At 50.8% G+C, this 25,053-nt stretch overlaps 9 protein-coding genes across 9 annotated transcripts, besides 11 other annotated features; 6 read left to right on the top strand and 3 right to left on the bottom strand.

Annotated features, from left to right (window-relative positions):
* Window positions 1–894: 894 nt before the first annotated feature.
* Window positions 895–1,909, top strand: ACLA_052530 (putative thiol methyltransferase; the record flags this gene model as incomplete). The annotated part of the gene is made up of 2 exons (XM_001272205.1): window positions 895–1,389; window positions 1,538–1,909. The coding sequence occupies 2 exons, from the start codon at window positions 895–897 to the stop codon at window positions 1,907–1,909; spliced, it is 867 nt and encodes a 288-aa protein (XP_001272206.1).
* A 1,077-nt stretch (window positions 1,910–2,986) lies between these two features.
* Window positions 2,987–3,982, bottom strand: ACLA_052520 (deubiquitinase OTU2; the record flags this gene model as incomplete). Its single annotated transcript, XM_001272204.1, has 1 exon — window positions 2,987–3,982. The coding sequence occupies one exon, from the start codon at window positions 3,980–3,982 to the stop codon at window positions 2,987–2,989; it is 996 nt and encodes a 331-aa protein (XP_001272205.1).
* Window positions 3,983–4,498: 516 nt separating this feature from the next.
* On the top strand, window positions 4,499–5,465 carry ACLA_052510 (short chain dehydrogenase/reductase family; the record flags this gene model as incomplete). Its single annotated transcript, XM_001272203.1, has 4 exons — window positions 4,499–4,528; window positions 4,580–4,814; window positions 4,879–5,182; window positions 5,246–5,465. 4 exons carry the CDS (start codon window positions 4,499–4,501, stop codon window positions 5,463–5,465), a joined length of 789 nt encoding a protein of 262 aa, XP_001272204.1.
* Window positions 5,466–6,418: 953 nt separating this feature from the next.
* Window positions 6,419–8,975, top strand: ACLA_052500 (putative potassium uptake transporter; the record flags this gene model as incomplete). The annotated part of the gene is made up of 8 exons (XM_001272202.1): window positions 6,419–6,455; window positions 6,514–6,837; window positions 6,897–7,176; window positions 7,295–7,632; window positions 7,691–7,805; window positions 7,860–8,574; window positions 8,631–8,674; window positions 8,723–8,975. The coding sequence occupies 8 exons, from the start codon at window positions 6,419–6,421 to the stop codon at window positions 8,973–8,975; spliced, it is 2,106 nt and encodes a 701-aa protein (XP_001272203.1).
* A 196-nt stretch (window positions 8,976–9,171) lies between these two features.
* Window positions 9,172–9,196: a microsatellite.
* Window positions 9,173–9,196: a microsatellite.
* A 632-nt stretch (window positions 9,197–9,828) lies between these two features.
* Window positions 9,829–9,852: a microsatellite.
* Window positions 9,853–10,284: 432 nt separating this feature from the next.
* ACLA_052490 (alpha,alpha-trehalase) lies at window positions 10,285–12,768 on the top strand (the record flags this gene model as incomplete). The annotated part of the gene is made up of 5 exons (XM_001272201.1): window positions 10,285–10,410; window positions 10,483–10,555; window positions 10,641–10,762; window positions 10,841–12,582; window positions 12,639–12,768. 5 exons carry the CDS (start codon window positions 10,285–10,287, stop codon window positions 12,766–12,768), a joined length of 2,193 nt encoding a protein of 730 aa, XP_001272202.1.
* A 329-nt stretch (window positions 12,769–13,097) lies between these two features.
* Window positions 13,098–13,136: a microsatellite.
* Window positions 13,099–13,136: a microsatellite.
* A 581-nt stretch (window positions 13,137–13,717) lies between these two features.
* Window positions 13,718–13,758: a microsatellite.
* Window positions 13,726–13,758: a microsatellite.
* Window positions 13,759–14,690: 932 nt separating this feature from the next.
* Window positions 14,691–14,720: a microsatellite.
* Window positions 14,692–14,720: a microsatellite.
* An 878-nt stretch (window positions 14,721–15,598) lies between these two features.
* Window positions 15,599–17,480, top strand: ACLA_052480 (isocitrate lyase 1; the record flags this gene model as incomplete). Its single annotated transcript, XM_001272200.1, has 5 exons — window positions 15,599–15,802; window positions 15,880–16,035; window positions 16,101–16,443; window positions 16,508–17,060; window positions 17,120–17,480. 5 exons carry the CDS (start codon window positions 15,599–15,601, stop codon window positions 17,478–17,480), a joined length of 1,617 nt encoding a protein of 538 aa, XP_001272201.1.
* A 1,134-nt stretch (window positions 17,481–18,614) lies between these two features.
* On the top strand, window positions 18,615–20,370 carry ACLA_052470 (hexadecenal dehydrogenase; the record flags this gene model as incomplete). The annotated part of the gene is made up of 4 exons (XM_001272199.1): window positions 18,615–18,760; window positions 18,828–19,058; window positions 19,132–19,931; window positions 20,003–20,370. 4 exons carry the CDS (start codon window positions 18,615–18,617, stop codon window positions 20,368–20,370), a joined length of 1,545 nt encoding a protein of 514 aa, XP_001272200.1.
* A 570-nt stretch (window positions 20,371–20,940) lies between these two features.
* Window positions 20,941–20,964: a microsatellite.
* A 94-nt stretch (window positions 20,965–21,058) lies between these two features.
* On the bottom strand, window positions 21,059–23,081 carry ACLA_052460 (putative AP-3 adaptor complex subunit mu; the record flags this gene model as incomplete). Its single annotated transcript, XM_001272198.1, has 3 exons — window positions 21,059–22,460; window positions 22,547–22,966; window positions 23,038–23,081. The coding sequence occupies 3 exons, from the start codon at window positions 23,079–23,081 to the stop codon at window positions 21,059–21,061; spliced, it is 1,866 nt and encodes a 621-aa protein (XP_001272199.1).
* Window positions 21,571–21,619: a microsatellite.
* A 1,054-nt stretch (window positions 23,082–24,135) lies between the features above and the next one.
* Window positions 24,136–24,939, bottom strand: ACLA_052450 (uncharacterized protein; the record flags this gene model as incomplete). Its single annotated transcript, XM_001272197.1, has 1 exon — window positions 24,136–24,939. One exon carries the CDS (start codon window positions 24,937–24,939, stop codon window positions 24,136–24,138), a length of 804 nt encoding a protein of 267 aa, XP_001272198.1.
* Window positions 24,940–25,053: the final 114 nt, after the last annotated feature.

Here is a 25,053-nt window from a genome sequence, read left to right as displayed (position 1 = left end):
TAGATACTAGATAATACTCTGTAATCCTCAACATAGTTGCCAGATCTGTGGGTTCATACTTCATAGCCATGGCAGTCACAGTGTGCCTCGAATTCTCTAGGTGGTCAAACCATCAACGGCAAGCCGAGAATGTCTGGACCGAGCAAGTAGGTAGTCTCCCGCGCCACAAGTCGCCATCACTTTGACAGTCTTATATGTCCATATGATATATCATATCACTCATATGGGCTTCGAGGATAGGTCTGGTTAGTGGTTACACCGTCACACTCCACGGACTGACCCACTGCCGTGTGAGCTTGTCTTAAGGTTATCGTCACTTGAGGCGGCATCTGATCATATTCATAGCTCCTCAAGACCATGGTCAAATCTTGGGCCAGTTGTATCAAATACTGACAAGGAGCCCTAGAATGTTCAATGTTGAGGGTAGAGATCAAGTTGCTAAGGTGGCGGGTGTGGTAGGACGGGGAACAGCTGCCACACCTTCCCCACATTATTTCGAAGCAGTTCAACTTGTCTTCCTCGTAAACGTGCTCAATATTCTGGGATAGAAAATCCAAAGAGTTCGAGACTTCCATTCAACCATCCAGCTTATAAATCATTAGTCATTGCTCTCATCCTCTCTCTCTCTGGGTTGATAGACTCGGGGATTGAAATTTAGAAACCTCGGGGAAGAAGTGGATAAACCCCAACTGATCGGAACGGATGGCTCGACCGCCCAGAACCAGTCGCCAACTCTGTAATTCGTATTCACAGATATCGTTCTAGATATATGAACACAGATACCCCAGGCTCTCAGGTCCCCCAGTTCTAAGCTGTAACCGAACCCATAGCACTCAAAGTTGAATGATCCTCTACACACGACTCTTCGCATCTTTCCGATCCCGCGTAGCAACCATGTCCACGCCTTCTCTCATCCCCTCCGGCGTCCACGAAGTCCTCGCCAAATACAAAGACGGAAACTATGTCGATGGATGGGCCGAGCTCTGGGACAAGAGCAAAGGCGACCGTCTACCCTGGGATAGAGGATTCCCCAACCCCGCGCTGGAAGACACCCTGATCCAGAAACGCGCGATCATCGGCGGCCCCCTCGGCCAAGACGCACAGGGCAAGACGTACCGCAAGAAGGCGCTGGTACCGGGCTGCGGTCGCGGTGTGGACGTGTTGCTGTTGGCGAGCTTCGGGTACGATGCCTATGGTTTGGAGTACAGCGCCACTGCGGTGGATGTGTGTCAGGAGGAGCAGGCGAAGAACGGGGATCAATACCCCGTGCGGGATGCGGAGATCGGACAGGGCAAGATCACCTTTGTGCAGGGTGATTTCTTCGAGGATACATGGTTGGAGAAGCTAAATCTGACGCGGAACTGCTTCGACGTGATTTACGATTACACGGTAGGTGACTGACTGACCTGTGCGGGTTTGCGACTGCACTGAATCAGCGAGTTGAGAAAAGCAAAGCCAAAGAACAAAAATTGCTTCGGTCCGTTCTCTCTTCAACTCATGGGCTAACTTTTTTCTTTTTTTCTCTTCTCTCCACCAGTTTTTCTGCGCGTTGAACCCCTCAATGCGCCCACAATGGGCCCTCAGACACACTCAGCTACTCGCAGATTCACCCCGCGGGCACCTCATCTGCCTTGAATTTCCAAGACACAAGGATCCATCCGTTCAAGGACCTCCGTGGGGTTCAGCCTCGGAGGCTTACCGGGCACATCTGAGCCACCCGGGCGAGGAAATCCCCTACGATGCCAGCCGTCAATGCCAGTTTGACTCCTCAAAGGCCCCAAGCGCACAGGGACTTGAGCGAGTCGCGTATTGGCAACCAGAGCGGACCCATGAAGTTGGGAAGAATGAGAAGGGGGAGGTTCAAGATCGGGTTTCGATATGGCAGCGTCCTCCTCAATCGTCTCTTTAGAGGATCGGCGATTCAGATATTCTCGCAATAGCATCTACCGCGGTTGAACTCGCTCATATCGTGGCTTTCAGTCAGTCCATAATTCCCTGTGTGAATACCAGGGAAGAAATGCTTCACGCGATATATTTGTTTACGAGTGGTTTGTTGGCAAATTCCAACACTGATGCTGGCATTAGCAGGTCTTTGTGGCAGATGATAGGCGATGTTCATTAGCAACGAGCCGCATGGGCTGACTTGGAGATACATATAGTCTGAAGAATAAGTACTGATCTCTTGCAACGTTCCACTATGTGCCTATAAGGAAGCTTGGTTTATTCTATATGCGTCCTTACTCTGCCGCGATATGAAGACTTCTCTTAGTCTTGACAGAGGGAGATTTAGCTACTGACTGTTGAGGACTGCCTGTGTCACGATCAACGATATCCCCATCCATTAAATGATCCATATAAGCACATTACACGATCCTCAAGATTGACAATATGATACAGTAGCGTCAAATGTCTAGCTAGACTGCCTAGACCACGAAAGATTTCCTGTGAGATAAGAATAGCCCATGGAGTGGTGCTGCCTCTTCTTGCTTGTCCTTCAAATCTGCCCCTGTCCTGTTCATGTTGATCCCTTCTTTAAGATTCCTCATCCACCAACCCGGTCAATGAATTAAACGAAGACCTTGGTTTTTTACAATCGCCTGCTCGCGCGGAAACCGCTGGAGGCAAGGAATTTGCACCTCCGACTGTGCTTTGCTAAACTCACTCGCACATAATGAAACTAGCCTCGTCGGCGACAACCCATCCATCATACAACTTGGTATGGATGAACGTCCGGCAACCTTGGCATACTTCAGGAATGCCGTTCCAGGACTGCACAGCGTTGGAGTGATATAACTCCTCACTATCTAATTGCAGGGCTCAATATCCACCTATCTCATGTAATTTCAAGATGTCATGGTCGCCAGTCGTCTGGTAGCTTGAGCAAGAGTGCCGCGGATCATGAGGTTCTTCCTTCATCGAGCGTGCCCAACTCGTTGCTAGGATGAGCCCAACATTGGATCGCAAGAATTCCCGTATGTAAATTGCTTTATGTGTGCTTTGTGAGCGCATTATAATGCTCTCCAAGGCCATATGTATGCCTGTAATAAGCCAACCAAATGACTCGCTTCTTCATCTCCTCTTCGTCGAAATCATCCGCATCGCCGGCTTCAATCTTCTCGATTCTTCCATCGCCTTGGATAACGTTGATGTTGATTCCGTATGCCCTAGCAATAGCCTGTAGCTCAAGCTGTCCACCCCACTCCGCCGTGAGCTTGATCTTCCGGGTATATTGATCAAGCGGTTCCTCCATAAAAGCCTCGAAATCATCCTTGTGATCAACAATAAAATCAGCCGCAACTGCCCGAACCGCCCTGTAGCCATCATGCTTGGGCGATGCTACCGTGTCGATGCGAGACTGTGTCTGGGGCTGGAGGACCATTCTCTGCGGATCTGGTTTCAGACCGAGTCCTGCTTCCTCCAACTGATTGGCAATAGCAGAGTATAAGCAGTGCCCGTCCGGGTTGATCTCTATCTCTTTCAATCCAAGACGTTTGAACACGCCCTCCATCACTTCCCTCTCATTTCCACGGTGATCTACTTGTTTCGCAGCTTCTTCTGCAGCGATCTCCGCCTGAGCCGCTTGTTCTGCCGCGCGACGTGCCAGACGAGCTTTTTGTCGGTTCGGTTTCTTCGTGCGCGGGCCGGAGGCAGTCTCGGAGGCAGGATTCGAGTTCGACGCCGTTGAATCTGAAGGCCTGTCTGTGTCGTCTGTGCCATTCACAGCATTGCTCTTTGTAGTATTCTCATCCTCCGCATCGGAAGCTCGTAAGCTCAGGTCTTCGAAGCCATCAACTGGTTGGCGGGGCTCGCCGTTAAGCTCTGCAATCTCGGCTTGGTGTCGCTCGGAAAGCTCGTGCTGGAGGCGGTCGCATTCTTCGTTGATACCCCGACGGGTTTTCTTCGTCGCTGATTTCTTCTTCTGTGTAATGCGTCCCTGGAGATCTTTCTGTTCCTTGCGGTGGCGAGCTAGTAATTCTTCCATTGTCAAGTCGGAGAGGTGGGGTAAAGATGCAGCAAGAAGGCAAAAATAAGGTCTATATTCTAGAGATGTTGAAACAGAAATGACGCTGAGGCTTAATATGCAAGAAATGTATAGAATCCACTTGACCAGTCAAGAAGTGTTCAGATCAACAATGCCATCTATGAAATCATGGTATGCGTGCTCTCCCAGATACCACAGATTCAAAGCAACATTCAGCGCCCCGCAAAAAAAGCTCGGATTAGTGACAACGGCGATTACGGCTATTTGCCCTGATTGGGGATAGCGTGCGTTTCTCGGTGCCTCTGTTATTCCCAATCCGAATAGCCTCGGTATCCTTCGCCAAGAAGCATTCGGTTGTCGGACAAGCATCGTAAGGAGGAGTATATGAGGAGTGTGGTTCTCTCTATCATGATGTCGAAAGGCTTTTCCACACATCCACCCTAACTCCTACTTAACTCACTCCCCTCTTGTCTTTTTTTTTGTTTCAAGCTAACGGTTTTGCTTCACTGTATCATTATGGATACCCAAAGCCTCTTCAATGTAGAGGTAGGTCTTCTCCTCATAGCCGTTGCTTACCTATTCTGAACAATGGTGCAGGGTAAAGTGGTGCTGGTCACCGGCGGAGCCAAAGGTATTGGCCGTATGATTTCCGAAGGATACGTCACCAATGGTGCGACGGTGTACATTTCGTCCAGAGATGCCAAGGCTTGCGATCAAGCTGTAAAGGAGCTCAATGCGATCGGAAAGGGCAAAGCGTACGCCATCCCGGCCGATTTCTACCGGGAGGAGGAGTGCAAGAGACTTGCTGATGAGATAGCGAAGCGCGAAGGCAGTGAGTTTGATTGACTGATACGAGGAAGCAATCTTCGGGCAGCAAGCTAATCTCCCACACTAAGAGCTCCATGTCCTCGTGAACAACTCCGGGTCCAACTGGGGTGCCCCCTACGATGAGTACCCATCATCCGCATGGACCAGGGTCCTTACCCTCAACCTCCACCGGGTCTTCGACCTCACCAAGCTCCTTACCCCTCTCCTTGAAGCGGCTGGCTCGCCCAGCGATCCAGCTCGCGTCATCAACATTGGCAGCATTGATGGGTTGAGAGTTCCGAGTCTGGAGACATTCGCATACAGCGCTAGCAAGGCAGGCCTGCATCACCTGAGCAGGGTTCTCGCACACCACCTTGGCAAGAGGAATATCACGTTCGTATCTCGCATCCTGATGTAGCACAGGACATAGGCAACTAACATGTTCGATTGGTTTAGATCCAACACTTTGGCTTGCGGCCCGTTTCAGAGCAAGATGATGGCCGCCACTCTGGAGAAGTTTCGTGAGTCGATCGAAGGTTCTATTCCGTTGGGCCGCATTGGTACGCCCCAGGATGTGGCCGGATCTTGCCTGTTCCTCAGCAGCCGGGCCGGTGCGTACATCAATGGCGCGACGATCACGGTCGATGGAGGCAGCTCAATCGCTGCAAAGATGTAAATAGCCAGCATGCAAGGAGGCTAGCGGGTCCTGAGATACAAAAATACATACTGTGTACATTCATGCGCAAATCTTTCGCCTCTTCCAGAAGGTCTACCCGAGCTTATCTTGATCGTATACGCTGGCTGCCTTCAAGCTTGGTACGTCGTGTAGGGATCGCATGCAATGCACCTTAATCATCTGGCAAGTGGGGGTTGCAACAGAGCCCTACAGAAATCCACGTGTTTAACAATAACCTTATGCATGGAGTATGGAGTATTGGAGTATAGGTACAGTATAGGTACATCTCAGGCTGCGAGCCTTTCTGCGCGTAACGAGATCGTCCCTCCAGGACAGAAGCGGGACATGTCGTCGAGACGGGATGGTAGGGGTCTTCTAGACACAGCACCGCATCCCATGCTACCAAAGGAATTGAGTGGAATCACCGATTCCTGTCCACCTGGACCATTGGGCAGACTGATCGTCCCCTCAGGTCCCCTTCTGATATCACATCTCATCAGCACGCCCACAACAGTGGCTTAGATAGTATGTAGATCGCCAAGCTCCGCGTTGTCGTCCCGAAGCTCCCAGTGGACGAAAAAAATTCCCTCTTACAACAACCCATACGAAGCGCAATCGAGGTAAGGGGAAGCATCTCCAAGATCGCGTGGGGTTGCCAACTGACGTGAGATCCGGATGGGATTGGTCTGGGTAAATCCCGCAGCCAACGAGCTGTATACTATAAAACTTGTGATATGTGAATGCAGGTGGACGACGAGATAGGAGTGCGTGCCCCAGTTTCGAGATCTTCTATTGAGCAGAGCAAAAGACCCCCGGGGGGAACCTTTTTACGCTAGTACCTCGATCCTAGGCTGAATCCCCTAGCGCTTACTAGTTACTACAAGCCCGGCCTGTGAGAAGTGACAGCTGAGAGCGCCTAGCTAGTTACCGAGCTTCAATAGTGCGTGGAGCAGATGTGGAGGCCACCAGTGAACTTCATAACCTTGCATTGTGCGTTAAGCTTATTTGGTTCAAGATTATATATATCATGCAAGCTAACCAGGAATAGATGCATATATCATCACCCTGGGAATCCTTGGGATTGCCGTCCTCTATCCCTACGGTAATCTGAGAGCAGTCGACGCATACCTCTTCGGAGTGAGCTCCTCGACGGAGTCGGGACTGAACCCGTTTGTTGGCCCCATTGATCGATCGAGGGGAAGAGGATCGCTAACGAGAAATGTGACGAAATGTAGCGTGGACTTGAAGGAGCTGAAGACCTATCAACAGCTCTTCCTATACTTTGTTCCTATTGTGTCCAACCCCGGCTTTGTGAATGTCCTGGTGGTCATTGTGCGGCTTTACTGGTTCGAGAAACACCTGAAAACGCTCGGTATGTATCTTTGCGCAGGTACTCTGTGGTCATGTCCCATGGAAGCTAATGCTCTGCAGCACCTACCCTTCTTCGGCCAGACTGGCACGAGAAAGATGCAGAGTCACACGCAAAGGTCAATGAGGACTCAAAGGTAGAAAGGTGGGCAACCCCTTGTCGAGCAGCGCATATCGATCTGTCTGACAAACTATTCAGTGAGGCTGTCAGGAGAGGGCAGGGGATGATTACAAACAACGGCATCCCAGGAGATGACAATACAATCCGGAACAAACACATTTCGTTTGCGGACGACTCGAGAGCCTTGTATATTCCTTCACCTCGCGAGCGGGACAGAGGTATGTCGGAAAGCCATGGCGAGCGAGCAGTTCCTATGCTGACAATGACTATGCCATCCGATCACCGAGATCGACGATCATGGTAAGACAGCCAGCACAGCCAGCTCACCATGAGGAACCAGAACGCTGATCAAGCTCCGTTTCCCACCAGGTACTCACAGACGCACCGGTAGTGAAGAGGCGGAAATCGAGTCGATCCACCGTCGCAGTGCTAGCGGTGGCACACCCTTGGAGCGAATCGCTTCCACGATGTCTGCGCTTGGAGCGTATCCTTCGAGATCCCAAGAACGACAAGTTAAAAGGACCGTCTCGCTATCAAAAGACCCCGAGCTAACAGGACTCTCTTCACAAGCAAGCCTCGGTCGCAATTCGCGGTTCTATGACCTAACGACTGAAGATAGGGAGAGGCTGGGCGGTATAGAATACCGCAGCCTCAGGTTGCTTCTAAAGATATCGCTTGGTAGGTCTTCTTTTCTTTTGAAGCCTATATTCGGAAACAGTCTGATGGGTGCGTGCAGGTTACTTTGTAGGGCTACATGTGCTTGGGGTGATCTGCCTTGTGCCTTGGATCCAGCATGCGGATCCCAAGTACAGAGACTATCTGAGGGAATGTGGGCAAGGGAAGATCTGGTGGTAAGTGATCTGTCTGCGTTCATAGCCGAGCCTGCCCACTAAGCCGTCGCTCAGGGCTTTCTATACAGCACAGACGATGGTGGACAACTTGGGGTATTCCCTCACCCCGGACTCGATGATCTCGTTTCGAGATGCGGCATGGCCTATGTTCATCATGAGCTTCCTTGCCTATGCCGGACACACGATGTACCCCTGCTTTCTACGCCTCATCATCTGGGTGACGTTCAAGTCGGTCCCGCGAGACTCATCGTTGAGAGAGCCACTAAGCTTCCTCTTGAATTATCCGCGCCGTTGTTTCACGCTGCTCTTCAGAAGCCGACCGACCTGGGTGCTCTTCGGAATCCTATTCGTCTTGAACTTTGTGGACGTCCTGCTTATCGTGGTTCTCGACCTCCACAATCCCGCCGTCAACACTCTTCCCGGTGGACAGCGTGTCCTGGCGGCGATCTTCCAGGCTGCGTCCTCACGACATACTGGAACGTCCTCCTTTAACCTGGCAGATGTGAACCCGGCAGTCCAGTTCAGCTTGCTGGTCATGATGTACATTTCGATTTTCCCTATCGCGATCAGCATTCGAGCTTCCAACACGTATGAAGAAAGTGCCTTAGGACTGTATCCTTCCGATACCGAGATGGACGAGGACCACGGCGTGAATTACGTGATGGCACATTTGCGCAATCAACTCAGCTTTGATCTCTGGTATATCTTTCTGGGGATTTTCTGCGTCTGTGCCACGGAGGCACGTCGGATCATGGATCCAGCCGAGCCGGTATGCCACTCCCCTCGATCATTTGTTTATGGGAATCTGGTGATTGACCTAGGCAGGCCTTCAACGTGTTTGCTGTATTTTTCGAGGTTGTTTCGGCATAGTAAGTTTCCACTGTGTTGTCTCTGTTGCATTCTCCTGACTAGTCCAGTGGCAATGTTGGTCTTAGCCTGGGGTACCCGGGTGTATCCACCTCCTTCTGCGGTCAATTCAGTGTTTTTAGCAAACTCGTCCTCTGTGCCATGATGGTTCGAGGGCGCCATCGCGGGCTCCCCGTTCAGCTTGATCGTGCCATCTTGCTTCCCGGTGAGAAACTCGTGGGGGACGACCGAGTCGATGCTCGATCTCACTCAGATGACCGGCCAACGATTTTGAATAGCTTCCGCCGGTACCATACTAAATAGCGTGGTGGATTCCGCGGAGTAGGTAAGGTAGGTAGGTAGCGTCAATGATAGTATGATCCTTCGCTAATCTCGGGAAAATCGATAATTGATTAGTCTCGATAGTGTACAGAGAGACTAGATAGATATCTAATAGAACAAACAACAGTTGACTGGTCTTACTCTTTCTTCCTCTGTACAATCCGTACTTAGTGGCAACTTTTTTTTTTTTTTTTTTTTTTTTTAGCTCACGTGGTCGATCTGAGTACTTTTTATAGCCCATCACTTGATCGCACTAATTCGGTGTCTTCTCCTCTAAGCTGATTTGCTGGTGTGTGGTTGGGATGCATTCGGTGGCTCTCTCTCTCCCTACTACCTTACTTCCTTTCATTCTTCATCTTCTTGTTTTCAATTCGACGGTAGCCCCTGTCTGTATCTAAACTATGCCGGCATGTTTCTAAGTTCAATCTCTACTGAATACTGATGCCCCTATCATTATCAATCAATCTCTTTAGTTTTTCTTTATTAGCATTGCGTAGTCATGTATGAGGGGCAATGATGTAGTTAGTGATGGAGATAGTGGAGCGACGACATCATCAGTGATGCCGTCATACCAACAACACTCCCAGAGCGTTTTCTTATCGCTTCATTCAGAGCAATTCAGCCAACTGATGGAGGCACACAGTAAGAAGATCAAGAGGAGGGAAGGGGAAAAAAGAAAAGAGAGAACGTAAAGCTACTAAAGACACTATGATAATAATTGAAACCTGACTATCTCCCCGAGGATAAAAATAAGAAGAAAAAGAAATGGAAAAGGAAAAAGAAAAGAAAAAAGGGACACGGCACGCTGTCATTCTTCCGCTGTCGGTGTGAGTACAGAGAGAGAGAGAGAGAGAAAGAGTTGTTGCGTGTGCGTGTGTGGCCAAACTGTGGAACTCTCTCTCCCTTTACTCACTATCTACTACTGACTACTGACTGACTGTGACTGTACATCCTTTTTTTTTCCCTCCCTTCTTCTCTGCTTTCTTCCCCCTTCGTCATTATTATTTATCTTCGTGAACCGACTTTCTTCTTCCTCTGTCCAAACAGGATAATCTTCAAAAATATCCTCTTCCAACATCATACCCCCCCCCCCCCAACCAAAGTGGTATATCTATCTACTTAAAAGAACTACGCCACGGACATACCTTCGGCTCGGTCATTGCTTTCGCTTTGCCTTGCCTTCAGCCGGACAATCCTTGCTCTGATCTGGACTTTAGCCTTTTCCGAGATCTCTTTTTCCTTTTTCCTTTTTTTTTTTTCCCTTTGTGATTCCCTTCTCAATTGACCGACGATGAGCTCGTCGAACAAACACCAGCAGCGCACGAACTCCCTTGATCCCTTTTCCGATCCCGATATCTACTATGGCGAGGAGGACTCGGTAGCCCGCATCCGCGACCGCAAGCGTGCTTTCTCCTCAGTGAGTGCTCAGGCCGCTTCTGAGAGATAAGACCAGGGACTCGTTAGCTGATAACGCCGGGGATGATGGTAGAATTTGAAAGCATTCAATCGCGACGATATTCAGGATCTCCTGGGGAAGATTCCCGCCAGACGGGGCAGCCATGGTATGTTCCTCCCTCCGCCCCTTGAATAGTCATTTGGGCCAAAACTTGCGGTGACTGACGGAGCGACCGCGCACGTGCCCAACAGATGAGCTATCAGCGCATCCTCGCAAGTTCCTTATCGATGTCGATACAACCCTGCACAGCTTGCTGGAGCGGGAGGATACAGATAGGAATATGCAAATTACAATTGAAGATGCTGGCCCCAAGGTAGGTGCTCGGAGTAACGCCATCATGGACTCAAGTGTATGCCGTTCACGTAATGGTCAACTGACTCGCTGTGCTCAGGTTCTCTCCGTAGGAACCGCCGCTTCGTCTGGATACAACAAATTCGATGTGCGAGGGACATACATGCTGTCGAATCTGCTACAGGAACTCACCATTGCCAAAGATTACGGCCGGAAGCATATCGTCCTTGATGAAGCTCGTCTGAGCGAGAACCCTGTCTCGCGTCTGTCTCGTCTGATCAAGAACTCGTTCTGGAACGCCCTCACCCGCCGCATTGACGGCTCCAACATCGAAGTCGCTGGTCGGGATCCCAAGGACTGGACCGATGATCCGCGGCCTCGAATCTATGTGCCCCCCGGTGCTCCCGAGCAGTTCGAGTACTACAAGGGAATCGCCGAGACGCACCCTGAGCTACGCCTGGATGTGCAGATGCTCAATGCAAACATCACACCTGATTACGTGAAGGATCTCAATTCCAGGCCCGGTCTGCTTGCACTGGCCATGCAGAAGAAAATCAATGAAGCCACACAGAAACCCGAGTATATCGGTGTACCGTTCGTCGTGCCAGGTGGCAGATTTAACGAATTGTATGGATGGGACAGTTATATGGAGTCTCTCGGCTTGTTGGTGAGCAACCGGGTGGATCTGGCCAAGGCCATGGTGATCAACTTCTGCTTCTGCATCAAGCACTACGGCAAGATTTTGAACGCCAACCGCTCGTATTACCTCACCCGGTCTCAACCGCCATTTTTGACGGATATGGCTCTACGCGTGTATGAGCGTATCAAGAGTGAGCCCGATGCCCTGGAGTTCCTTCGCAACGCAACACTGGCTGCGATCAAGGAATACTACAGCGTGTGGACAGCCGAACCCCGTTTCGATGAGGTTTCGGGCCTGTCCCGGTACCGTCCAGAGGGACAGGGCGTCCCTCCCGAGACGGAACCCACTCACTTCACTCACATTCTTACGCCGTATGCTCAGAAGCATGGCATGGAATTCAACGAGTTTGTTCAGGCTTACAATGACGGCAAAGTCAAGGAGCCTGAGCTGGATGAGTACTTCCTGCACGATCGGGCCGTCCGTGAATCCGGCCACGACACGAGCTACCGTCTCGAAAGAGTCTGTGCTAACCTGGCCACGGTCGATCTGAATTCGCTGCTCTACAAATACGAGGTCGATATTGCTCGAATCATCCGGACCTACTTCAAGGACAAGCTTGAGATTCCTCACGAGTTCCGAACCGAATCATCCAAGGACATCGAAAGCGAGTCCTCGTCCGTGTGGGACCGCCGCGCCCGGAGACGCAAGATGAGAATGGATACGTACTTGTGGGACGAGGAGAAGGGTATGTTCTTCGACTACGACACCGTCCTGCAGAAGCGGACCAATTACGAGAGCGCCACGACATTCTGGGCCATGTGGGCCGGTCTCGCTACGCCGCAACAGGCGGCGGAGTTAGTGAGCAAGGCGTTGCCCCGATTTGAGGTCTACGGCGGTCTGGTATCCGGTACGGAAGAGTCCCGTGGTGCTGTAGGGTTGGACCGACCCAATCGGCAATGGGACTTTCCTTACGGATGGGCGCCGCAGCAGATGCTCGCCTGGACGGGATTGCTGCGCTACGGCTACCAGGAGGAAGCCGAGCGACTGGCGTACAAGTGGCTGTTCATGATCACCAAGGCATTTGTTGACTTTAACGGTGTGGTCGTCGAGAAATACGATGTCACCCGGCCGATCGATCCTCACCGAGTGGATGCCGAATACGGTAACCAGGGTGTGGACTTCAAGGGTGCTCCTCGAGAAGGGTATGTTAAATCGAGCCCACATGTGCAGAGCTCTGGGCTAATCTTCTGAACTGCAGGTTTGGCTGGGTCAACGCCAGTTATGTGTACGGGTTGGAAATACTTAACGCACATCAACGGCGTGCTCTGGGAGCCATCACCCCGTGGGAGACATACAACAAAGCGGTGCTCGCTCAGAATGCTTATTAAGCCATCAATCGACCGATGCTATCGACAGACTCCCAAACCCTGCGTCATTCAACGCATTTTTTCCTCCTGCTAGAAGAAGCTTTGTCCGACCCTGGTTGTTCTCGTTTTGCCATTCTCCTTATTTTATCCTAATCATGCGGACTGCCGCCTGTCTTGACAGCATCCTGTTTCAACATCGGAGAATCCGATGCAGGTGATCATCCAGGCCAAATGGAGTTGGGGAGGTTTGTTTTTTCGCGTTGTCGTTTCGTCACTCCTGCGGTTCTAAAATCGTGTCAACGTAACGAAAAAGGAATAGAAAAATCTTTTCCTCTGTTTGATTGCTGCGGTTTTTTTTTTTTTTTTTTTTTTTTTTTCTTTTTTTTTTTCACGTTGGGCTTCCCGTTTTGCGTGTGTGCTGCGAGACATGCTTGTCTCTTGAGCGGGGTTTCGATAGAAGCAGTTAGTTTTATATAGTTCAATTGACGCTGTCGGGTCAAATCAACCTTGCAGAATATATCTGTAGGTCAAGGACTTGCTCAAGACGATGCATACGGAGTGTGGTTTTCGTTTGCGAAAGCGATCGACTGAAGATTCCTATATATATCACACAATCTCACCCTATGCATGAGCAGTGAACACTAGAACATATCTACTACCTGGTACTGGTAGCCAAGCCCATACTCTCCCTGACCCATGGGTTCATTTCAATCCAATGGTCAGATCATGGGAGGTGGGGATACTCCATCAAAGCTGACGAGGACACGGTCGAAGATGATGAGAGACTCCGTATGTCTCTTGTCTGGATACTCCAAGTGGGAGTGGTTGGCTGGTTGCATGTGAAACCCAAGCCCAGCGACGACCCAAAAGCAAAAGCCCAAAGCTAGACTACTTACTAGGTATCTACTATCTACTATCTATCTACGAATATCGCCTTTTCGTCAGACATTGGGATACAGTCAACACCCAGCTCTTTATCTCTCTCTCTCTCTCTCTCTCTCTCTCTCTCTCCAGTCTCTTAAGCTCTAAGCTCTAAGCTATCTATCTACTCCCTAAAATGCAATCCAAACGGCCCAACGCACCCAAAACCCTGCTTTCAAGACGCATGCCTACACAGTAGGCTTTTGATATTGTGCTATCTATCTATAGCTCCAACCCGAAAAAAAAAGGTACACACACACACAAACAATGACGCCGACGATTTTCGTCGACAATAACACGGGTGCGCCAGACGAATTATCGCCTCCTTATTTTCCCGATGTTTCTTGGTTCTCCCGTTCTCGTTCGCTAGACTGTAGACACCCCTAAAAGTAAACCCGTAAAATCCCCCAAGGGACCTACGGAGTAGGTGTAGGTAGTAGTGACCTCTTGGCCGTGACTTGTCTGTGCCCTGTGGAAGACTGGGGGGGGGAGGTGTTTCGGGATGGGTGATTGGGTGTTTGAGTTGAGCCGAGGTTTGTTGCATAAGGTACCTAGGTAAGGTAATCAGGTCTGGCTGATGTGATTTTTTTTTTTTTGGAGCGATGGGATGAAATAGGGATGGAGGGAAAGGGGTTGATTTTTTGATTCTTGGAGGTGGTGAGGATATGAATATTTACTTGATTTAATTTTTTTATTTTATGGAGAGTGTGTTTTCATCTCTATATCCTCTGCAGTCTGCACTCTGTGACCGAAGAGAGCCTGTTGCAAAGTGTAGTGAGGTAGTGTGATATCTAACTACAGAGTTCCTGCCTCAGGCAGAAACCCACTTGGAAATCTATTTAAGCTCTTCCTGGGTACTCGTATGTTTGTGGGGAACAATTACCGGGGTCTAACGGAAATAAATTACAGCCGTGAAAAGAAAAGGACCAAAATGAGTCAGACTCAAGAGTCAAGACTACTCCAAGACTTCGGCACCGACTCCACCGACAGGGTAGCTGAGGTTGTTGCGTTGAATGCAGAGGTTTTTTTTTTTTTTTTTTTTTTTTTTTTTTCGCTATGAAAGAATCCCTAGAATACAAAGAGCATAAAAACAGTCAATATCTGGTTGCTGAGAGCTCCGAATATCGGTGGGAAATGACAATATAGTCGATTCAGGCCTGGTTGATGTCTGAGGTTATGGAAACGAACTAGTAATCGCGGATACTGTCATGTATTGTCACGACGATCAAGCACATGTTGTTGACGTCATTATCTGCTACGCTTTTCAACCCTCTTCAACCGTACCGCAGTTGGTCTCTCGAAATACGCAGAATGGCCTCGAGATAATCAGTCAAAGGTGTCACTGTCGAAAAGAATACAGTCCGGGGAAGCAACTTGTCAATAAGTTCCAGTCTGCGTCTGGAGCTGGTTGTGGCAACTCGATGCATCCAGGGCCTTTGTCCATTAGACCGAGGATCACCAGCGAGTCTCGATCCTCTCTCCCGAACCACCACTAAGCTCGTCCGATGGTCGGGGCTGGCTTGTGAATTCTAGTCCCAGAATTCCTGATGAAAAGAGTCATGGCCACTCAGCGACTGATTCCCCCGCGGTTCCCAGAAAACTCTCTGGGATAAACGGGGCAATAATAGTTCATCTTGCTCATATGGCCGGCCCGCATTGCATTCCTCGTTGTCCCGCTGAGCCGAGCGATTACCGACCATCGACCTTCTGACGCATTCGCGATGGCGCATATCAAATGGAATAAGTACCTGCTGCTTTGGCTTGTGATCCTCGAGCTTTTCGAGTCGTAAAATCCCCCTTTTCCTCCCTCTTTCCTCCCATCTTTTGGGCGTCTGTTCTGTTGTTCTTTTTCTCTTCCGAGTGTATACTACCTTAGAATTTAAACTTTCCTCTACCAAACTTCCCTTTCCCCTCCTCACATCTATTCACAATGGGTTACCTCGAAGACGAAGATCAAAAGTACCTGGACGACGTCCAGGCCGTCAAGGCTTGGTGGACGGACTCGAGATGGAGATACACCAAGCGTCCTTACACCGCGGAGCAGATCGTCGCGAAGCGTGGAAACCTGAAGATCCAGTACCCTTCCAATGACCAGAGCAAGAAGCTGTGGAACATCCTGGAAAGCAACTTCGAGGTATGCGACTCTTGGCTCCGATGACAATCAATTCTCAAGCGCTGACCTTTCTCTCTCTCTCTCTTCCCCCCCCGCAGAAAAAAGTCGCCAGCTACACCTATGGCTGTCTCGAGCCCACAATGCTCACCCAGATGGCCAAGTACCTCGACACCGTCTATGTCTCCGGCTGGCAGAGCTCGTCCACAGCCTCGTCTACCGATGAGCCTTCCCCCGATCTTGCCGATTACCCCATGGTAAGCTCGATTGCAGTTCTGGCCGGGCATGCCCTCTCGTCGTCAGCCGCTAACCCACGGTCCAGAACACTGTCCCCAACAAGGTCAACCAGCTCTTCCTCGCTCAGCTGTTCCATGACCGGAAACAGCGCGAGGAGCGCATCACAACTCCTAAGGACCAGCGCTCGAAACTCGCCAACATCGATTACCTGCGTCCCATCATTGCCGATGCTGATACCGGTCACGGTGGTCTCACTGCTGTCATGAAGCTGACCAAGCTGTTCATCGAGAGAGGTGCTGCTGGTATCCACATTGAGGACCAGGCCCCTGGTACCAAGAAGTGTGGCCACATGGCTGGAAAGGTCCTCGTCCCTATCAGCGAGCACATCAACCGTCTGGTTGCCATCCGTGCCCAGGCCGATATCATGGGTGAGTGACCACACCTGCAAAACCTGTCATATCTTCGCAACAATCGTCTGACTCATTACTTCAGGAACCGATCTCCTTGCCGTTGCCCGTACCGACTCCGAAGCCGCCACCCTCATCACCTCAACCATCGACCACCGTGATCACGGCTTCATTCTCGGCTCGACCAACCCCAACCTCCAGCCCCTGGCCGACCTCATGGTCGCCGCCGAGCAAGCCGGAAAGAGCGGTGCCGAGCTCCAGGCTATTGAGGATCAGTGGACCGCTCAGGCTGGCCTGAAGCTGTTCAACGAGGCTGTCGTCGACGCCATCAAGCAGGGTTCTCAGGGCAACACGGACGCTCTGATCAAGGAGTACCTGACTGCCGCCAAGGGCAAGAGCAACCGCGAGGCTCGTGCGATCGCCAAGGGCATCACCGGCACTGACATCCATTGGGATTGGGATGCTCCTCGTACCCGTGAGGGTTACTACCGCTACCAGGGAGGCACCCAGTGCGCCATCAACCGTGCTGTTGCCTATGCTCCTTTCGCCGATCTGATCTGGATGGAGAGCAAGCTCCCTGACTACGCCCAGGCCAAGGAGTTCGCCGACGGTGTGCACGCCGTCTGGCCCGAGCAGAAGTAAGTCTCAGCACCATTGCTTGAAACGGGGATCTTCAAACTAACCACGAACTCGATAGGCTCGCATACAACTTGTCGCCTTCCTTCAACTGGAAGAAGGCCATGCCCCGTGAGGAGCAGGAGACCTACATCAAGCGTCTCGGCGCTCTGGGCTATGCCTGGCAGTTCATCACCCTGGCCGGTCTGCACACCACCGCCCTCATCTCCCACCAGTTCGCCAAGGCCTACTCGCAGCACGGAATGCGCGCGTACGGCGAGCTGGTGCAGGAGCCCGAGATGGAACAAGGCGTAGACGTCGTTACTCACCAGAAGTGGAGTGGTGCCAACTATGTTGATAACCTCCTGAAGATGGTCACTGGCGGTGTCAGCAGCACAGCAGCCATGGGCAAGGGTGTGACCGAGGACCAGTTCAAGCACTGAGGAAGTTGGGATCCTTTTTGACGCCCTTATACCTTTTCGCTTTATTTTTTTTTTCTTTTTTTTTTGTTGCGTCATGACCGACGCGTCAGAGTCTTGCTCTGTACAGTAGACTGTACGCATTGGGATCTTTGGAGTTTTTTTTTTTATTGTTTTGACAAGTCATTTTCATCGGAAGAGCCCGATACCTGGACAGTTAGCATCAAGAGTCATTATCTGCAATCAATTTTTCATCATGAACCACATTGAATTCTGAAGTCCCTGAAGCTTCTTCCAGTATGTTTTATTTTTTATTTTTTTTTTCTTTCTCGAAAAAGGTCGTAGTCATCAATGTACCATGTGTGACCAAATCCCTATATAGCGCTTCAAAAGGGTCTCTCCTCTCGCACTTGGCATCTGTGCTCCTCCAGTCGATTTATCAGTGGTCGAAGGGGGAAAAAAAGGGCCTTAGACGGCTCAATAATTGCTCCGAATAATGACTTGACACTTGACGGATTAAGGGAGGCTTGCGAGGCTGCCGATCATTCGGTTGACAGGCTTGTGGAATATGGAGGTTTTCCCGCGGACTGTTTAATCCTTCAAATCAGCCTCCATGACTGTCACTCGCATCATCATTTGTACATCCATGGTAGTCTCTCTCCGTGATTGCTGCTTATGTTTTCAATCATTCAATGGAATTGATTCGTTCTAGCCCGATAGGTCAGTGCAACAGAAAAAAAGAAAAAAAAACATGGACGGAGTTGAAAAGTTGCCGCGGTTCAGCGTCCAGAACGGATGAGGAGGGGGGAAATGAATTGAAGCTTTGACAGGTGACGATCTGGGGGTCCGTCATGAAGATGAATGAGCCCACTTAGAATCGTCGTCAAGGCAGGCTCCTGGGAATCTGGATAATAATTTCCCGAGTGCAAATAGACTATAGTACGGGCCTTTAAATTGCCTGACTTTGTATTTAAATAATCCCCAGCAGCGCAGCTCTTCTCATTCACACATTGATTGTCATTTGATTGTGGTGATCTCCCGTCGCTGTATAGCCTCTTCTCCGCCCGGGTGTCGGCCGCGAATTCCATTCTCCGTTACAACGTCACCGACCCCCTTTTTTCTTTTTCTTTCTCGTTCTCCTTTTCTTTCCTTTTCACCATGGGTGCATCGAACATTCCAGACCTTCAATTTACTCCCATTGAGGTTATCCAGGAGCGCGCGTCAACCCTCCGCAAGACCTTTCTCGAACACAAGACGCGCGATGTCGAGTTTCGCTTGAAACAGCTCCGCAAGCTCTACTGGGCGTGAGTGATTCGCTCCCCATCCCTTCCGCGGAAATGCCCTAGCTAACTCAATTGCTTTGGCTCTTAGTGTCAAGGATAATGAGGAGAAAATCGTCGAGGCCCTAGCACAGGACTTGGGGAGGCCGCGCTTCGAGTCCGAGGTCGCCGAGAGTGGATGGGTGCAGAACGACATTGTCTTTGTGAGCCGGAATCTGCACAAGTGGATGAAGGAAGAGAAGGCCGAGGATATCGATCTGTCGTTCAAGCTCATGAATCCCAAGATCCGCAAGGATCCCCTGGGATGCGTCCTGGTCATCGGGTAGGTGAAGCTGGTCGCTTCGGGCTGTCTTGCTGAAAGGTCATACCCACTAATTCTTTTGGTGTGAATACAGTGCATTCAACTTTCCCTTCCAGTTGACTCTCGGACCTGTCATCGGCGCTATTGCCGCTGGTAATACCGTTGTGATCAAACCCAGCGAGAATGCTCCCAAATGTGCCGTCGTCATTCAGCAAATCGTGGAGGCGTCCCTCGATCCCTCCTGCTACACGGTCATCCAGGGAGGCGTGCCGGAGGTCCAGGCTTTGTTGGCGGGAAAGTGGGATAAGATCTTCTTCACGGGAGGCGCCACCGTCGGTCGTATCATCGCCAAGGCAGCCGCTCCCAACCTGACGCCCGTCGTGCTGGAACTGGGTGGCATCAACCCAGCAATCATCACCAAGACGGCCAATCCGCGCCTCGTCGCCCGTCGCATGCTATGGGGTAAACACCTGAACGCCGGCCAGATCTGCACGTCCCAGAACTACCTGTTGGTCGACAGGGCCATCCTCCCTGCCGTCATCGAGGAATTCAAAAAGGCCTACAAGGAGTTCTACCCCCAGGGAGCCAAGGCATCGCCGGATTACTCACGGATTATCAACGAGGGCGCCTTCCAGAAACTCAAGACCATGATCGACAATTCCAAGGGCAAGATCCTCATGGGAGGAACCATGGACGAAAAGGACCTCTTCATCGAGCCGACCCTTGTGCAAGTCGACTCGCCCGACGACTCGCTCATCATCCAGGAGAGCTTTGGCCCGTTGATCCCCATTCTCCCCGTCGACAACCTCGACGAGGCTGTCAACATCGCCAACGGCATCCAGAGCACGCCACTGGGTGTCTATCCCTTCGGCAACAAGGCCGATACCGAAAAGAGTAAGTCCGACCACCTGCCCCGTCATTATGTCTTGATCCCCAGCAACTGATGCATCTCACCCTCAAAACAGTCCTCGCTTTGACCCGCTCCGGCGGCGCGGCTGTCAACGACGCCGCCCTACACATCCCCACGCTCGCCTTCGGCGGCGTCGGCGAGAGCGGCTACGGCGCCTACAGAGGCAGAGCCAGCTTCGACGCCTTCGTCCACCGTCGCCCCATCACCACCAGCCCCAGCTGGCTCGAAGCCATCCTTGCAATCCGGTACCCGCCGTACGCCGGCAAACTCAGCAAGTTAAAGGCCACCAGCACCCTGGCCCCCGACTTCGACCGCAACGGCGATAAGATCCGCTTCGGCTGGCTGCGCATGTTCCTGACGCTTGGCGGAGGCACCGCAAAGGCCGGCGCTGGTAGGGCCGCGGTTGTCGCAGTAGGTGAGTGAACTCGCTTTCTTTCTTTTTTTTTTACTCCCCATCTTCGAGCCCATTACGCTTTTCCTGCCCCTTTGCATGTCTTGTGCCTGTCAAGTATCGCTATTCTCAACTTCTCACTCTTTTGCGTTCGGCAGACTGAGAAGAAAGAAGAATGAACTTCACCTCTGCGCGTCAGATGTGAGACGTGACCGCCAAGTCTACCTGATTAGTCGTGCTCCGCATTTCCCTTCTTATATGCTCTCACCGTTCCTTTTGTATTTTGTTTTTTTTTTTTATTATTTTTATTTTCTTTCTCTGATTTTGGATACCCCATTGCTCGGTGATACCCTTCCCATCTATTGCAATCGAAATTCGATATATACGTCGACTTGATGGTGATTTATTTACTCACGTTGTTTGTTTACAGTGGCCTACATCATAATGCAGGTTTATGAACGACGGGCCTCGAAACTCTAAAAATAAGGGTTTCATGGTCTAGTCGGAAACTGTTGTTCTTACATTCATTCATGTGTTGTTATCTTATCGTTTAAATTTGGTTGGGACGGTGCTATTGTATAGTTATAGCTTCAATGACTAAATTTGGTTTGGTTTGGTTTGGTTTGTCATGAAGTTATATTTTATAAACACGGTGATATATCATGACTCGTTGCAGGACGTCTTAGATTTATGTCCTCGTAACTCGACAAATGGGGGTGGTCAACATCTTGTTTCAACACCCTTCTTGCTAATACACAGGTATTTAACACCTTTATATGGTTTGACTCCTTCGCCGAGGCCGCGACTGCGCCGCGGGTCGACATTCAGACTGTCGACCTTGACCCCCGAAGGAAGCCAACCTCGGACGGAGAATGACACGGAGGCGGAATTGGGCATCAGACTGGCGTTGATCTGGGCTTTGGTTTTACGGGGCGGCGTGTAGAAGATCGAGGAAGGTGAGGGCGCAGGAGGGGCAGGTGACGATGCTGACGGTGGTTGTGGTGCTGGACTTTGCGGCTTCGATGGATCGGGGGAGGAGGACTGGGGCAGACTGTCCATGTCTGAGGCAACGAGCGGGTTGGTGGTGGCGGATTTGGATGATTTCTTGGTCTTTGTTGTCTTCTTCTTTTTCTTGGTCTTGCGTTTCCGCGTACCCACTGCGCCGGTCTCCGCGTCCGCGGTCTGGTAGGATGTGGCTGCATCGGCGTCGTAGTAGCCCCGCAAGAGATTCGCGTCGGCGTCGGCGTCGGCGCCTTCAGCGTCGTCGTCGTAATCATCCTCCGCGGTTTGGTGTCCGAGAACGGTGCAGCGGAGAGTCGCCGTGCCCGAGACGGTTCCGGCCTCTTTCGTCGGCACGCGCCATTCAAGGGTATCGCTACCTGGTGTGAACATGGCCTCGCCGCGACTTGCCTGCATGTCGGTGATGCTCCGGACTGACTTGGGAATTGGTATCGTCACCACAACCTCGTCTAGGACGGGCGATGAGGGGCTCCCGCTTCCTCCAAGGAATGATGGTGTAGATGTGCCGGATCCGCCCCGTCCCATCCCGGGACGGCTGGTTGATGAATATCCAGGAAAGCTGGTGTTGAGAGTAAGACGGACTTCGAAGTCAGATCCAGTCGGTCCGAGTGATTTCCGCATGTCGACAAAGGCGGGCAAAAACACCTTCTCCATATGTGTAGGCGGCTCATCGAGACTGGGATCGACTGAAAGAAGATCTACCTCATATCCGGCAAGAATGAACCGCCCGTCGGGAGGCACAAAGCTGAGTTCCCCAGGTCGCTCCCTCCATCTAGCTAAACGGACACAGGGGTGAAACACGGGTAGATCTAGTTTCCGTCCAATGGCTTGTGGGCCGCCAGGTGTGGTCAAGTTGAGGATCAGATCGGGCACACCGGATATCTTCGCTGTAAACGCGATAGTTCCTGATACCAAAGCCGATAGTAATCTTCCAGATGGAGCAATAATTACTGAGAGGGATTCAATTATATCGACGTATAGCTCGTTCGAAGTGTGTCGTACACCGGCTTTCCGCCATGGAATTGCAGGACCCTGGGCAACATTCGCAGCCGAGAGCGATTGCTTTAGGGGATTCGGTGGTCCTAAGATGGGTGTAGACGATCTGTCCCGCATGATCTGATCAGCACCAAGTCCCCAACATTTATCTAGATCTCAAAATACCATCAGAAAACGGAAATGAAAACCTACCCTGGCAGTCCAACACCTCCAAGCAACTTCCCCATCCAACCCGGCATCTCGACAACTTCCTGCAGCGCATTTGGCTCTGTGTTGCATACGATGCCCGCATCGCACATTTCATGGAGCAACTGTGCAACTACATCGTAGTTTGCCTGTATCTTGGATGAGATCAACGGCGCCCCGACAAAGTCCTCAAGGATATCAACGAGCCGGTGCAGGAATTCCAGCACAAGCAGTGGCTCCGTGTCAACCTCGGAAAGCGCTAGAAATAACAGATTTGACTGCACTATGGAGAATACCGTCACTGGCGGAGTGGTGTTCGGGATATAGAGAACCGACGGGCGTGGGGCTGGGTGGGCGAGGTAGAGGGGCAGAACAGCTGCCGCCGAGGGTGGACGGGAGCGATATACATGCTCGACGAGAGGGCTACTAGAGAGCTCGAACAGTCAGTATTCGCAAACTCCTAGAACGGGTTTCTTTGAAGACTAGACTCGTCTTACTTGTGCTCATCATAGATATAGAGCGCGTCAATCTCCCCGGTCATCCTGCCAATATGTCGCTTGTCTCAATGGGTGGGGGGAGCAACAGCGGAGATCAGGTACCATCGCGAGTTGACGACATTCAGAAAGTCCCCGTTATTTCTGCCACTGATTGCCGCCTAGATGCTTAATTCGATCATGTGTTTGCGCGGATGAAGTTATTCGAGGAACTCGAAGTTCTCATCTGTTGATTACTCAAGAGAAATTGGCTCAGTGGATCTGAACTGGTTTCGATTCGGTCCTACAATTGCTCCATACCGAGCAATAAGATTACAATCAGCTATGGCTCCCTCAGATAACCAAAGTTCTTGGGAAGTCCAGTCCAAAGATGCAAAACGTGTTCTGGCAGAGGATCAGTATGATGACTGCCTGGCTTGCAGGATCACAGGTTAGTGATTTCTCTCTGAAGTTCAGATGGATATTACTCTGTTGATGGCCTACCGCTCACTTGCTATCTGCTAGGTTCTGCCGCCTTTATTGGTCTTGGAGTATACAGCTACTATACTGGAATGAACAACCTACGGAAGCAGGAGCTGACTATCATGCGGAGCGCGACGAAATACAAGATGGGATCTCGAAAATTGGGCATTGCGAGCATCTCCGCAACATTGGTGGGCATGGGAATATGGAGGGCGCTGAACTGAGCTATCCGAAGCGTTGTTGTGAAAATCTGCAAGATCTTGATGTCGATAATGTACCATATGTTTCAATAACTGAACAAAAAAAAAGGTAATAAGATGTATATGTCTGTAGATTAATGAAGCCCATATATATACGATTCAGGTGTCACAATAGCTGCCTCTGGGTATCGCCATATCTGATATCCTCTATAGTTGAAATCCATATAACAAAGAAAAATAAGAAAGAAGTAATGGGAGGTAGACAGGATGAGATAGGATGATGTTTAAGAGAAGGAGAAATAGAAGAAATGCATAGAGCAATAAGAAAAAAAAAATCACAGGTAGTACTCCCACAAATGCACCGAAGATCCAAAGTGTCAAACAACCGCTGCGTGACCATAAGAATATTGAATTCGTCCCATCGTCGGCAATATATCCCCTAGGTGAAGCGGCCGCGTTTGCCGCCTCCAAATATATCCTTACTGCCCAATTCCGATAAGTCAAAAAAATCGGGAAACGGGAGTTTCCTCTTTGAACCTAACCCAACGGATGGGTCGCGTGGGGAAGTTCGAAGATTCGATCGTGACAGGTTGTTCTGGCGGTTTTGCTGACGAGAGTTCCGAGGTAGGACAGACACACTGACGGGTGCTGAGTCCTGAGACGATGCAGAAGAATTATCCGAGGCTTGCATATCAACATCGGGTTCCTGATACTGAGGGAAAGAAGGTCCTGCGGTGAAGGTGAAGACGGTGGGTTTTTCGAGAGTGTTGGAGTCGCTGACTATTGGGTTCGAAGGCACCGGGGCCTGCTGTTGCGGCTCTGGAGCAGCGGGCACGTCCCGCTGAGGCGAGGTCAACTTCGATGTTTGTCGAGGAGCTTCCGATTCGGTCTGTTCTTTACGAACGGGCACATGAGGAGTGCTTCTAGTCTTATCGGAGTCGCCACGCTCATCGTCGTCGCTAGGTGTGCCCAAACCGTCACTCCTCTCCGTAGCCCATTGTCGAACCCTCCATCCTTCACCATCGCCGAGACCCAAATTCTCCTTGTCCAAAAAGTGAAGAAGATCTTCAATTGCTTCCTGGTAGCCTGCTTGTCTCGCCTGTGCTTGTTCTAAGACAGCATTCTTGTAGAGGTTGGTGACAGACAGGGCAGCAGCTTTGAATGATTGTAGGAGTTGTTCGGGAGGCTGCGGTCGGGGTGTCGAGCTCGGTAAAGAGGTGTTCAGTGATCTCATGGAGTCCATGGTGAGTATAACTGCAGTCGGTGCAGCCTACTAGATGTCTGGAAGCAAAGTGTACTTTCAGGGCCACTTGGAGGGGTGAGGTGAACCGTGCTCCGTAGACGAGATCCAATCAAA

This window comes from Aspergillus clavatus, genomic scaffold (assembly GCF_000002715.2).
Source record: "Aspergillus clavatus NRRL 1 1099423829800 genomic scaffold, whole genome shotgun sequence".
Classification (NCBI taxonomy): Eukaryota; Fungi; Ascomycota; class Eurotiomycetes; order Eurotiales; family Aspergillaceae; genus Aspergillus; species Aspergillus clavatus.
The sequence above is the reverse complement of the archived record's forward strand: the minus strand, read 5'-3'. Positions and strand labels throughout refer to the sequence as shown.